At 38.1% G+C, this 14137-nt stretch overlaps 1 protein-coding gene across 3 annotated transcripts in view; it reads left to right on the top strand.

Moving 5' to 3' along the window:
- Positions 1-14137, top strand: part of NFATC2 (nuclear factor of activated T cells 2) — a 161895-nt gene that overhangs the window by 107302 nt on the left and 40456 nt on the right. For all 3 annotated transcript variants that reach the window (XM_060772100.2, XM_060772101.2, XM_060772102.2), the window contains exons 7-9: positions 2678-2733; positions 3407-3533; positions 5188-5871. In XM_060772100.2, the coding sequence (XP_060628083.2) occupies positions 2678-2733; positions 3407-3533; positions 5188-5871 (867 nt within the window). The remainder of the gene's footprint in view (positions 1-2677; positions 2734-3406; positions 3534-5187; positions 5872-14137) is intronic.

Below are 14137 nucleotides of genomic sequence, written 5' to 3'. Positions count from 1 at the left end.
TCTGTATTGCTCATTTAAAATGATTTTAGATTGATGAAGGAAATGATGAGTGCCCTTGTTCTGCTTTACCCCTTGCCTTTGCTCAAAAGTAATAGAAACAGAATAAATTCTGCAGACTTGCTAACCTTGCACAGAAGTTGCAGAACTTGGCATTCGAGCTGCTGAACTGAGACGTTGATTCAGCATTGGGTCGCCTTGGCTGTGCTTGTGTGTTAGTATTTATCTATTTATTACTACCAGTATTGTTAAAAGCACAGTGTATACCTGAAGCTAAGCTGTCTGTCCAGTGTTTAGTCTGTTGCGTTGCAGTCTAGGTCACCTTGACTTGGCTGATTGTGTGTAACAGTACCATAATTAACCTGTTTAGAAAGCTGAGTATTCAATTGAGATGTGCTTGCCCAGGTTGGTTTGGGAACGACACACCGAAAATCTGGAAACCTTACACACTAGCTGGCTACAAAAACAATGGAGTACTGTGTGCATGTAGGAAACCCCCTTGAGAGAGGACCGGGGTGTAAACTGCAACCACCCAGAGTCAGTCCCAGAGGTCTTTCTGACTCAGCCGCATCTGAGTCATCCCTCTTCCTCTGCCTCCCCTTCCCCTACCGCCCCAAGGGACAGTGATTTTATGGCAAGCTTCTAACAATACTGACAAGCAAGTTCCTTGCTTTGAACTGGCTGTTCTGGCTCATAAAAATGTCTCTTCTTTACCGTGCTCTAGAAAATAGCCACGTTTTATTTCAAGTTACTCAGAGCCAGCTCTCAATAGACTCCTTGGTTTGACTTAAAGAGGATCCCAAGTGCCATAAATACTTTTGTGACATATTTCATGTATGGCTTTAATCATTCTTCTGGGGACAGGAGAAGTTGCACCTTTATTTCATCATCCCACAGAACAATAATTACAGAAGCAGAAATACAAAGCATTAGCACTCAGGTGATAGTGGTTAAGGAGGAGGAGAAAAGGCTTTGGATGATTTACAACTTAAGAAAGAGAATGACTTTTAAAAAACACAGTTTTCCTGGGAGCACTGGTATAATTTATTATTTGTATATATTTAAAACATTTATATTCCACCCTTCTCACCCCGAAGGGGACTCAGGGCGGAGCATAGCATATACACAGCAAACATTCAAAGCTGGGACACAAATTCACATAAAATACATAAACATTAAAACATTTATCAAAACATTAAAATACACCATTTAAAACCGTCCTAATCAAATCAATTGGCGTGGTCATCTTTCCTATTGCCGCTTTATTGCCCTGTCCTGAAAGCTTGGTCCCACAGCCAAGTTTTTACCATCCTTCTAAAGGACAGGATGGAGGGGGCCGACCTGATCTCACCAGGAAGGGGGTTCCATAGCCGGGGAGCAATCACCGAGAAGGTATAATATAATATAGTAAAAGCTATTATCTCATTCCATGCAACAGTAAGCCGGCTTCACTTGAGAATATCTGGGAGCAATCCAAGGAAGCTGAAACATACTTTGAGTGCCAATGAAATGGCCGCCTCCATTTGCATGTTGCCTGTAATATGCTGACAAAGTAAAGAGGAAGGAAAGAAACTTGTGTATGGCCATAAGAGCAACAAGGAAGGCCTGAAGGAACTAGGAAAGTTTTAGCTCACAGGAGAGGCTAAAGTGGTGGGAACATCATATCATTTTTCAAAAAATCATTAAAAAGCTGCTTGGAGTGTGCTATCAATTGTTTTTTCTTCTGCGTCAGCTGAAAACAGATCAAGACATAATGGTCTTAAACAAGGCTTCTTAATTTTTTTCAGTTCACAACCACTTTTTACCTGATAAATTTTCATGTGACCTTCGGTATATAGGTATATAAAATAGGTATAAAAATAAGACATATTCTTAAAATAAATCAGCATTTGCATAGCTTGCTAAACAGGTGGATTTTTCTTTTGTGGAATACAGCTGAAGCATTTTCTTCAGAGTCCACTGCAAACACTGGATGATTTGTGTAACCTCTTACTGCTGCTAATTTTTTCGTGACCCCAATGCTGAGCTAAGGGAACCGCAATTGGGGTCAGGACCCACAGTTTAGAAAGAGTGGTCTTACATAAAACTAGGAAAGAATGTGACTTGGTTAGCAGATCCTCCTTAGGAAGCAGACTGAAAGTATTTGCAATCTCAGGGAAAAAACAGTGAAGTTCCAGAAGGCATAATTTTTTATATTTTTGACTCACATATTAATATTAATGCTAAATCAAAACATGGCATTCTGTGGAAGTCCTAAAAGTAATTTTAAAATACTTCGCTAACATTTTTCAGAAACTCCGGTTGACCTGGAGTTTGCCATGTTGATGATTCAATATGTTGTGTAGTGTTAAGAAACAATGAGAGTAATCATGTGCATGTTTTCCACAAGGAAAGGTGAAATGTTGAGTGAGATTCTGGGTAAATGAGAAAGGATTACAATCTGATTTTGAAAGGCTCTAATCTGTATCTCGCTTCTGATTAGAAATCTTCCAGTGGCCCCGTTGTACTTTCAGCCTTAACCTCCTATTTGCAGCATGGAGAACAACTTCTCAGATAGTTATACAGTATGATAATGTGTAAACACTTAAAAGAGCTATAGTGTTATAACCTTTTTAACTACATGTGTATTCTGTATGTTCTGGAAAACAGTTGTTATGCAGGACTTAATTTCTGTCCCCAGATGGTCAACAGATATGGGAGATGGAAGCCACCGTGGATAAAGATAAGAGCCAGCCTGTAAGTTGTATCAGCATTTCCTCTTCCTAGTTTTTAGACATCATTTCATTCAGTGGCAGCAAGAAAAGCCTTGTAAACCCAATAGCTGCAATCCACCAATGGCTGCATTGTTAAAATAGTTGATCCAAAATTATTTTTATTTACCAAAAATCTTCCTTATATTAAAAAGAGCTTTGCAGTGCAGTAACTAGTATTAACAACCCCATAATTTACATTTTGCATTGAGACTATTATGCATTTTATTAGGGTGACTGCTTCATGCTTTAGATTGCATAAACAAATGGCCACAAGTATTTGAGAATCTATCAGAGAATGATTGTAGTTTATGAAAGAACAGAATAATCCCAGGTTAAGATTATTATGCCTTAAAACAAAGAAAGGTGCAAGCTAGATGTAAATCAATGATGCTAGCTTGCCCCACGGATAGCAGGTATTAAACCATGATAATATCATTTATCTTCTTTTTTCTGTTGCATAAATACTTTTGAAGAAAAAGGCTATCTAGAGCTACTAATATAATAAACAAGAATGTTTATTTATCCTATCTAAAAGTTGCTACATTCTAGCAGTGGAGAATAAAATTACTTCTAGTAGGCATCCCACTACATAATAGCCAGTGAGTATTCTAATATCTTTTTTTCTCTTCCCTGAACCCACTTCTGGTTATTTTCAGAATATGCTTTTTGTAGAGATTCCAGAATATCGGAACAAGCACATTCGTACTCCTGTCAAGGTGAATTTCTATGTGATCAATGGAAAAAGGAAAAAAAGCCAAGCACAGCATTTCACCTACCACCCAGGTAAATCTTTATTGCAAGGGGCCTGGAGCAAAATATTGCCAAATTTATTAGGGACTGTTCTTCTGTAGCTGTTTTATTCAAAAATATTATTTCTGTGTAACTGATTTATTAAACATATTTTTTCAGCCCAACTACAAAATATTCTTTCAGCTCAACTACTTCAGTCCTTTACTACAATAAAAACAGAAAAAATTAATTTGAAAACAATAAGTCCTAACAATAGCAATGAAGGTTATTTATAATAATAATAATAAATAATATTTATTTATTTCCTGCATGTATAACCCGCTCTTCTCACCCCGAAGGGGGACTCAGGGCAGCCTAATTCTCCATCTCTTAATTGTTTTTGCATTTATGCCTTTAGATCAGAGATTTTTTTTTTCATGGCCAGTACATATTTGTTTTAAAAGGTACATATTTGTTCTTTACTTTGGAAGAAAGAATTTCATTTCACAGATACATGTATACTCAAGAGTAAGGTAATTCTGTTTTTATTTGTAAATTTTATTGTTTTCTTAACTGGCAAGAATCAACATGAAGACTTTCTTCATAGTTATTTAAGAATGTTTTTATTCTTCACTGTTTTGATGTTTTTAGATACATTGTGATGTGATGTTTTTCTATTTTTATTGATGTATGTATTTTATATGGCATTGAATTGTGCCAACTGTTTGCCGCCCTAAGTCACCTTTGGGCTGATATGGGAAGGGTAGAAATCACGTACATAAATAAATAAATAAATAAATAAATAAATAAATAATATTTTTATACTGCCCTTCTCAGCCCTTAGGAAACTCGGGGTGGTTTGACTTGAAATTTAGATCAATAATAATATTATAATAATCTTTATATCCCACCTCATCTCCTTGAAAGGACTTGGGGCAGCTCACAACATAAATAAAATAAATAATATATGCAAAATAAATGACAAGTCAATAAAGAAGAAAATAAAAAATAGATTAAAAATTACTTTAGTATGAAAGGGAATACTGCTTGTTTTGTTGTGTGTCTTCAAATCATTCCTGACCTATGGTACCCTAAGGTAACCCTATCACTGGGATTTCTTAGTAGGATTTGGCAGGGTTTGACTTTGCCTTCACTAAGGCTGAAAGAGTGTGAGTTGCCCAAGGTCACCAGTAGGTTTAATGGCTGAGTGAAGATTCAAATCCTGGTCCTCTGAGTTATAGTCCAATGCAGTGACCTTATGTTTCAGGGTCAATTCATACAAAGCATGGTATTTCAGCTGACAAGAGGAGACATGAAAATTCTTCCTGCCTTATTATGACTCTTTCACACATTAAGGCCATAGCTTGGTGTTGCACTAGACCAATAATTAACATGTGTTTGCATACTGCTAGTGGTGGCTCATTTCTCAATGGGATAGTGGATCCACTTTAGTATTAAATTATAACTTTAAAGGAGCTCTCCAATGTTCTGAATCTATTTTGGAGATAGGTTTCAGGACCTTGGATAGACCCTCTAAAGTTCAGATGAAAATGTAGATGAGACTCATTGTCCAATAGAAGCCAACATCTGCCTCTATCTATGATTGAGGAGAAATATACAATGTGTTTATTGTTTGTGCCCATCCTGCTTCCTCCTCTTAATTGTTCAATAGCTAAGAATCATGTCTTTTATATGCACTTTATTACAGTGCCTTCCATCAAAACAGAGCCCATTGATGATTATGATCCAGCTTTAATCTGCAATACAGTACACAGTGGTCTAAGAACAGTAACACAGCCTTATTATTCACACCATACAATGGTCTCTGAATCTCCTTCCTGTCTTGTGGCCACAATGGCTTCCTGCCAACAGTTGCGCTCAAGCCTGTCTTCTCCTGAAAATCAGTATCCTCAACAAACCCCAGGGGCTGTAATATATCAAAGAAGCAAGAGTCTCAGTCCTAGCCACCTGGGCTATCAGCAGTCCAGCTTAATGGCTGCACAAGTCTCCATTCCAGATGTTCACAGGTCAGTGTTGGTGCACACAGGATCCCCCAGCCAAAGTTCAGCAGGGCTCCATCATTCTCCAGCCAATCAGCAGTCTCCTCCTGTGATTCACTGCTCTCCTTCGACCAACCAACACTTGAGGTGTGAAAGCCATCAGGAATTTCAACACATTATGTGTAGTGAAAATTTCACATCCAGTGGAGTGAGGCCCAGCCAGCCTCAGGTCAGCCAAGCACAAAGGTTAAGCCCAAGTTCATACCCTACTGTGATTCAGCAGCAGAGAACAGTCAAAAATGGACCACCAGTAAGTGATCAGAAAGAAACAGCATCAACAGGAGTCACCGTTAAACAAGAACAGAATCTTGACCAAGCCTACTTGGATGATGGTAAGCAGCATTACTTTTATAAGTTCCTACCTACTCATGTTTTACCTCTGTAAGGAAGCGATGTAGCATCCATATCCCTAAGGTACATGTACACACTTTGGAAAGCACAATGGATTGTTTACACAAAACAATAAGCAGAATCTTGGCATATCAATAATTCAGAAATGACTGTTCTGATGCATGGTGACCAACAAATCCAATTTTGGCAATTCTTGGTAATGGGGACAATTTATCTAGCTACTCCCAGGCTATGGAATTCCCTCCAAAGAGAACCTAAATTAGCCTGTGATATATTTCCTTCCAATGAAAGGCAAAGACCTTTTTGTTCTGGTGGACTTCAGGTAAGTGAACAGCTATTGAAGAAAAGAGGGCTTTAAAATTTTAAATAACTAAATAAATAATAGAAACATCAACGTGTCAAAAATTAGTATTACACTGGGACTCTAAGCATACTTTCTCATTTCTATACAAGCCAAGAATCATAAGCCAAATTCAGATGCCTTACTTATTTATTTATTTTATTTATTTACTTTGTTTTATATCCCGCCCTCTCTCCCTCAGTGAGGGACTCAGAGTGGCTAACGCTCGACAGCAATTCTAATTTTGGCTCAAGCTTGAGTTCAGAGGCTAAGCTTTTTCCTCCTGAAGGATATGTAGTTATGAAGCAGCTTCTGTTCGTGGGAGCAATTACACAACTGTCATTGGTCATCACCAGTATACTTCCTCATACACAAAAAGCAAGGAATCTCCCAGACTTGAAGAACACGGCCACTGTATGCATGTATATGTCTCTACATGTGTACAAAAGCACAATTTCCATGTAACTCCAGATATTTTCAGTTCTAGAACAAATAGAAAAAATGTAGTGAGTCTTGCTCTAAGCACATCCCATTTTATTTGCTCCATCAGCAGATTAGGTTATATCCCAATTTCTTCTAATAAAAAGTATGTGGTTGGTGTGGAGGAAACCACTAAGAATTTGATCTCAATTCAGTTCTACTGGGAATGACAACTATAGCTTGTTAACTAGAACCAAGTTCTTGATGATGTCATATACTGCTGAAATGACTGTTATTATAGACGGGACACCTCACTGGAGTTCATTGTTCAATGTGAGGACACACATTGGGGTATTCTCTAATGTAAACCTTTACTTTGTTCTGTAGAACTGGTTTTCAGGTCAATCAGTTAGACACAATAAGGCAATGACAAGCATGCCACTTGTTTCCTATCTTTTAAATTTTCTTCATATATATAAATCACAAAATTGAGTCAAGACCTTCCTAGTGTTAAAAATTCACACCCTCTGCAGGCCTGAACTTGCATTTTTGAGGGAAACATTCAAAGTGCTGTTGTTCATTTCCTTTCTTGTGTGAGGTTTAGGTATGGACGAGATAAGTCATAATATGGAAGCCAGTAGGCATTTCATTGTGGGTGGAAGGATAGCTTCATAATGATTTTTGGGGTCTTGGTTTGGGGTCTTCATGATTGTTGACCAATCACGGAGACAGTTGTACTGTGATGTGCTATGTAAATAACTTCCAAGGCAGATGTATTGGTCAATTGGTGCTTAATCCAATTGCCATGAGGGAAAGCTATTGAGGAATTTTGTGAATGTCTGAAAAATGTTACTGTGGCATGGTTTTGTTCCTAAAAGAAAAATAATGTAACAACTAACTATAATACATTCCAGTGAAGCTGGGTAGGGAGTAAAATATTGATCATTGTTCTTCTTCATTCTTCTGAGGAAAAATGAGTGCTTCAATTGACAGTTTTGTTTTTACTTTGCTCCTCTTTAGTATAACTCTTTTCAGTATAACTCTTAGTTCTACATTCAGTTTCTGGCATCATAAGACACAAAAACATATCCATTATTTCTAAATAATATGTATATTAAAGGGGTGGTGTGGTTTCTAATTATGCTTTTGTATTGTCATGAACATGTCTTTATAAGCATCCTGTGATTTATGAAAGCCACAAAAGGGAGGAAGGAATCCATAGAGGAAAAGAATGACAGATGAGATCATAATGGATTCCCATTGCATCCCTCTTGTGGTTCCTCGTGTGCTTTTATCCATCATAACATCGGTTAGTTACTTCCCAACTTTTGTATAGTCTAGAGTCTTGATTAGTCTCAGCTAGAATGGGCCCATTGAACTGCTGAGTTCTATTTTTGAGGAGGGATTTGTATTTGAGTGGAGTGACAACTCCAATTAATTCAATGGATCTCCTCTAGACATGAAAAAATAGGATTTAAGCCAAATTAGACAGCTTCCCTAAGGCTTACTTACTTGCAATAAGACTTTAAGGTAAAATATGTGAGTGCCTTTTGGCACTACAGTTTTTGATTTGGTCCATTATTTCATGCGCTCCCCTGACAATTTCCCTAAATTTGAATTCAGCCCTCAGCCAAAATGCTTTCTTACATAAGGCTGCACTAAAGTGCTTTAATTATTGCATTCTTTTACAACTATATTTTAGCTTTGGTAGCATTTTATTGAGATTAGTGACAATATACATTATTGGTCTGACACAAATTATCATAGAATTATGGAACAATAGAAGAATTGGAACAGACCACAAAGGCCACATCCAGTTGAGCTCCTGGAACACACAACGAAGCACTCTCAACAAAATATTATTGTGTCACACACAAGTGATTGAGTGATATTCTCATCAGTTCCCTGTTATTTATTTCACTAATGGCAATCCCCCCCCCTTGCAGATCCATAAGAATACCACAGGACTGCCCCCCCCCCAAAAAAGAAGATTCACAGGGAGAAAGATAGAAAAAATCAAGACAGAAACTGCAAGGGAAAAAACAATGTGTGGGGTTTTCTTCAGTATCTAAATATTGAGTTATTACCAGAAACCGTTTTTGTTTAACTTTGTCTATTCCAGCTTTTCAACATAGTATTTATTATTCATTTCATCTGTGCTGGAATGTCTTTACTAACCCTACTACTGCTTAAGACTCACGGTTGTATTTTTCTTTCACTTTGCCAATTACACATAAATGCCAAACCCAGTGTAGCTTCCAAGTCAATATCCATCTAAGAAAGTAAATTGCAGTCTGCAAAAGTTTGTTAAGAATGAAATCTTTGTTTGTATCATGTCTTTTAGTCTCTATGCACAGTCTACCTTGTTTATATCCTTCATGATGCCTAGAAATGATCAGAACATTCTTGGTGAAGTTTTACCATAGAAAAAGTTATAGAATGGAACTCCCCCCCCCCCCAAAATAATCAGCAAATGCATAATATTGTCATGTTAAAAAGTGTAAAAAACAATACAAGTCCTAACTGTATTAGTGTTAGAACATTTTATCTTATTTTGCAGTTACTTTGCTTTGCTAGACATTCCCATGGGCACTTTGTTTTCTATGTACTGCAAATTAGTCTTCAGCTAGGCTTTCCCAAAAAGCTAGACTTTTTGTCCTAATTGCATCATTTTCCAGAGTAATTTAATAGAGGAAGAGTCAGTCAAAAGTGTGAGATTTCATTTGCCATTTTAAAAATTGAAAGGGGGCAGCAGACTTGTTTCACAGAAAAGGTTAGATCTCAGAATAGTGACTGCATAGAATCACAGAATAATAGAGTTGGAAGAGAACACGTGGGCCATCTAGTCCAACCCCTGTCATGCAGGAAAAGCACAATCAAAGTACCCCTGACAGATGGGCATCCAGACTCTCTTTAAGAGCTTCCAAGGAAGGAGCTTCCACCACACTCCGAGGCAGAGTTCCACTGTTGAACAGCTCTTATAGTCAGGAAATTCTTTCTAATGTTCAAGTGGAATCTCCTGTAATTTGAACTCATTTCTCTGAGTTCTAGTCTCCAGGGCATCCTTTCACATATTTATACATGGCTATCATGTCTCCTCTCAATCTTCTCTTTTGCAGGCTAAACATTCCCAGTTCTTTTAGGGCATGATCTTTGATCATTTTAGTTGCCCTCATCTGGACACCTTCCAGATTGTCAATAACTCTTTTGAATTGTGGTGCCCAGAGTTGGACATAGTCTTCCAGGTGAGGTCTAACCAAAGTAGAGTAGGGAGACATGTTTTGTCCTGTATCATGGCTCCTCCGTGGGCAAGGAACTTGGTTGTTTTTTAAAATAAAAAAACAGAATAAAAGCACAAAATCTGAGTCAGCTAATGGCATAGGTGATCACTAGGTGATTCTGGGTAAAACTCAGCCAATTGTGTAGCATGGGAAACCTGGTTATGATACATTAACTGTTTCTGAATGGAAAGTGTCCATTGAAGTTAATACATGAGGGGGTTTCAGTCCGCCTGCATCCTTCTGGAGACATAGACTCTTTCTTTTTTCTTTAACCCCAACATCAACTGCACCATGATTCTGCTACGAGATAGGAAATCCTGTAGCTAAAAAGATGAGATAGCCTCTTGCATCTTCTAATTTTCCACTGCCCAGAACATATTCACCCTTACTTCAATGCAGCATTTTACTATATTTATTCTTTCTGCACGACAAGCATTGCACTTTGATGATAGGACAGGAAATGTGAAGTTTTCCTTCTGCTTTCCCTTGAACTTTCAGGGTGAATGAGTTTGTATGTTTTTAAAAGCTTGTAGTTTGATTAGAGAAATGATAAGTTATAATTAGAACAGCTTTTTGAAGCAGGCATGGCCATTTTTGCAATCACCCTGGAGTTCAGAGGTGATGCTAATCTGAACATTTTCAGTTCTGTTTGTGATTAAATATCAGTACATTAATTCTCTTTGTTGAGGTCTCTGCTCTTCTCCATACATCTATGTGTGTTTGCATGAGTTAGTGCTAGGAGGGAAAATGGTCTAATTCAATATTTTAAAACTGATCCAGTAATTTGAAGAGAAAGTTGATTAAATGTACTTCGTTCCCACCTTTGTTTCACTGAATCATTTCATTTACTTAGTAGACTTACTCATAAGTAGACCCCATTGAAGTCTATAATCCCCTTCAGAAAAGACACACAAATGGAACTGTATTGGTGCCCTCTTATTCTTTTCCTCACCTCAAACAGGTTTTGGAAGATGTTAAAAAAAACAGTTCCAGATATTTTTTAAAAAAACAAATAATTAGTAGTTTCCAATGTTTTAAAAAAAGGCTTGAATACTGTGATTTTATATTTTAAACAAGCCTGGTTCAATTGCTTCCATTTTTGAGTGATATTTAACACTGTATCTCTTTATAATGAGATACACCAGAGTGCCCAGTGGCACAGTGGGTTAAACCGCTAAGCTGCTGAACTTGATTACCGAAAAGTCTCAGGTTTGAATCCAGGGAACGGCGTGAGCTCCTGCTGTCAGCCCCAGCTTCTGCCAACCTAGCAGTTCAAAAACATGCAAATGTGAGTAGATCAGTAGGTACCACTCTGACAGGAAAGTAATGGCTCTCCATACAGTCATGCTGGCCACATAACCTTGGAGTTGTCTACGGACAATGCTGGCTCTTTAGCTTAGAAATGGAGATGAGCGCCAACTCCCAAAGTCAGACACAAGTGGACTTAATGTCAGGGGAAAACCTTTACCTTTTCCTATCTCTTTAAAAGAATGGGTTGCTGATGGAACTATCTATCAACTCTGCAACAGTTTCTTTAGATGCATAGATGCTGTCCATATATTTGTGGGCCTCAGTGGGTGGTGAAGGAAACAACCATTTTTAATAGTGACAGCTGTTTTTACTCTGCCCAGATTCCAAAAATGCCCAAGAGCATTCCTTTTTAGATAAAATAATATGGCAGCTAATCATGTTTTCTTCCTCTAATCTCACCCCTAAAGTACAACTGGAGTGAAAATCACCTTGATGACTGAAAATGGTTGAAAAAGGTTTTTGTTTTGGTTTTGCTCTACTGCTTCTTCAAACATCGGGCAAACTGGAATTAACATTAAAGCATTTTGCATGTACTTACACATACATCCTGAATAGATAGCTGGAATCATGTGTAATGGATTATAGTCCATAGAAACTCATGCCATTATAAGAAAAAGTGCTACCATGAACATTTCTTACTCTTTGTTGTAGCATTCTTTGTTGTTGGTACTTTCTATGTTGCCTCCATAATTCCAATTCTTGTAATTTTGTCACTCAACCTGTCTTTGTTCACCTCTTCACCCCTTCCTTGGGTGTGTACTTGGGGCTCAGGGCAACCCTTTTATTATATGGATTTGCGGATGTGTAGATTTGGTGGCTTTGCTGTGGTTAGCATGGCAGTTTACACCAAACTTAATACAGACAGACAGAGACAGTGGCAAAAAACAAAAACAAAACAAGTGGATGTTTATTAAGACACAATCAATATATTAACCCTTGAATTCTCAGTCAAACACAGCTCTCTAAAAATATACTCTGCTGTTTCTTCTCACTGGGTATCCTGTTTCTATTCCAGCTCTTCCATGTCTCTCTCAAATCCAAACGCTATTTGTCCCTTACAGAGAGAGTCTTCAGTTTTTGTTACATTACTTCCCTCCCACAGCCCCACTTTCCAGCAATCTTTGAGCCATGGTTAGTTGCCTTAAGCCAGACTTGCCAGCTACTCCCTTCACACCCACCAACCTGGTATTATCTGCTCTTTCTTTCTCATAAAGACTCTTTCCAGCTATGAGATATTGAGATATTTGGGGACCAAATGTGGGGTTTTAGGGATGAAACACATGTGTTGGGTCTGCTGGTTCTGCTGCATTTCTGGAGTAGACATGGACATTTATGATGCAGATCTTCTCCTACATTTTCTACAAAACATGATACTCTTTTTTCCACTTCGGCTAACATAGTTTTGGCTGAATTAGTCTGAATGAGCCTTCGTGTTTCTTCTGGCTATGCGCTTTTTCAACTAATAATCCAGTAAGATTTATTTCTCAGTTTCTCAGACAGGATCTTATTCCTTTTCTTATGACAATACATGTTTATATTTGCAAGGCACTCTATGCATTTCCATAACTTTTGCTTCACAAAACTGCATGGAGGCTTAATTAATGTTTTTCAAAACACACAAGGAGGCTTAGCTAAAAGGTGCCAAATTCCAGGTATATTTAAGGACTGTTTTTTAAGTAGACCTAAATTCTTCATAAAATAAATCTACCTGCACTATTCCCAAGAGACCTTGCCCAATCATCTAATAAAATGCAAGCGAAAATTGAAAACGATAAATCCAGACTCAGCACTAGAGGAAGGAGGAAAATGTATTGGGTGATTTAAAAAGAAAAGAAAAGAAAAGAAAGAAGTTGTTCTACTGGCACTTCTTTGTTCTTGAATTCAGGAATCCTTTAATTGGTACAGTACAATGCCCACGGGCAAGTTTTTCTATAAAGCGTTTCCTGTTCAGAAGAACATACAAAAACTATTAAGAGAGCAAGATCACCACAGAACGGAACTCAGCAGCCTTTCTCAGAGTACACATTCACAATTTGTGCTCGCACCCCTCACGCACAAGGTCTCTCAGGCAACAATAAAGCCAAGATGAAAAATTCCCCATTTATTTGGAAAAAGGAATATTGTTAAATCAAATTGCAGCACTGTTGGTAGGATTTGCAGTGTGTGTGTCTCCTTGGGGAAAAATTCATTTATTCTAAGCTGAACAAAAGGTGCTGCAAGATCCCTTTGTATATCCCCTTTCTTGCCTGTGACCGATTTGCTTGCTTTATAGAAAGTAAGAACTGCAGCATTGCTAGAGAACAATTTATCCATTTTGGGGTCGAGGCATCCTCTGGACATAGGCCATGACATTGCTTGAATAGAAATCAAAGTAGTGTCCAGCTAATTTTTTTTTGTCATGTCAGGAGCGACTTGAGAAACTGCAAGTCGCTTCTGGTGTGAAAGAATTAGCCGTCTGCAAGGACGTTGCTGAGGGGACACCTGGATGATTTTGATATTTTTATCATCCTTGTGGTAGGCTTCTCTCATGTCCCCGCATGAGGAGCTTGAGCTGATAGAGGGAGCTTATCCGCCTCTCCCCGGATTCGAACCTGCGACCTGTTGGTCTTCAGTCCTGCCAGCACAGAGGTTTAACCCACTGCGCCACCGGGGGCTCCATCCAGCTAAATAAAAAGCATAGTATACCAATATCCTTCACCTGATTTCCAGTTCCCTGGTGCAAACAGACAGATTGGATTGAACTGGATTAGATTATATTTCTCACCTTAAAAAGTCTGTCTCATGGGGTGGACCAAGTGTCCACCACTATTACCAGGTCTACAGTGCCATCCCCACACATCCATTCAAGTCAGAATGTCAAAAAAATCAATGTTGGAATGGTCTCATATGCCACTG

The sequence above is a fragment of the Anolis sagrei genome, chromosome 4 (assembly GCF_037176765.1).
Source record: "Anolis sagrei isolate rAnoSag1 chromosome 4, rAnoSag1.mat, whole genome shotgun sequence".
Taxonomy (NCBI): domain Eukaryota; kingdom Metazoa; phylum Chordata; class Lepidosauria; order Squamata; family Dactyloidae; genus Anolis; species Anolis sagrei.
The sequence above is the reverse complement of the archived record's forward strand: the minus strand, read 5'-3'. Positions and strand labels throughout refer to the sequence as shown.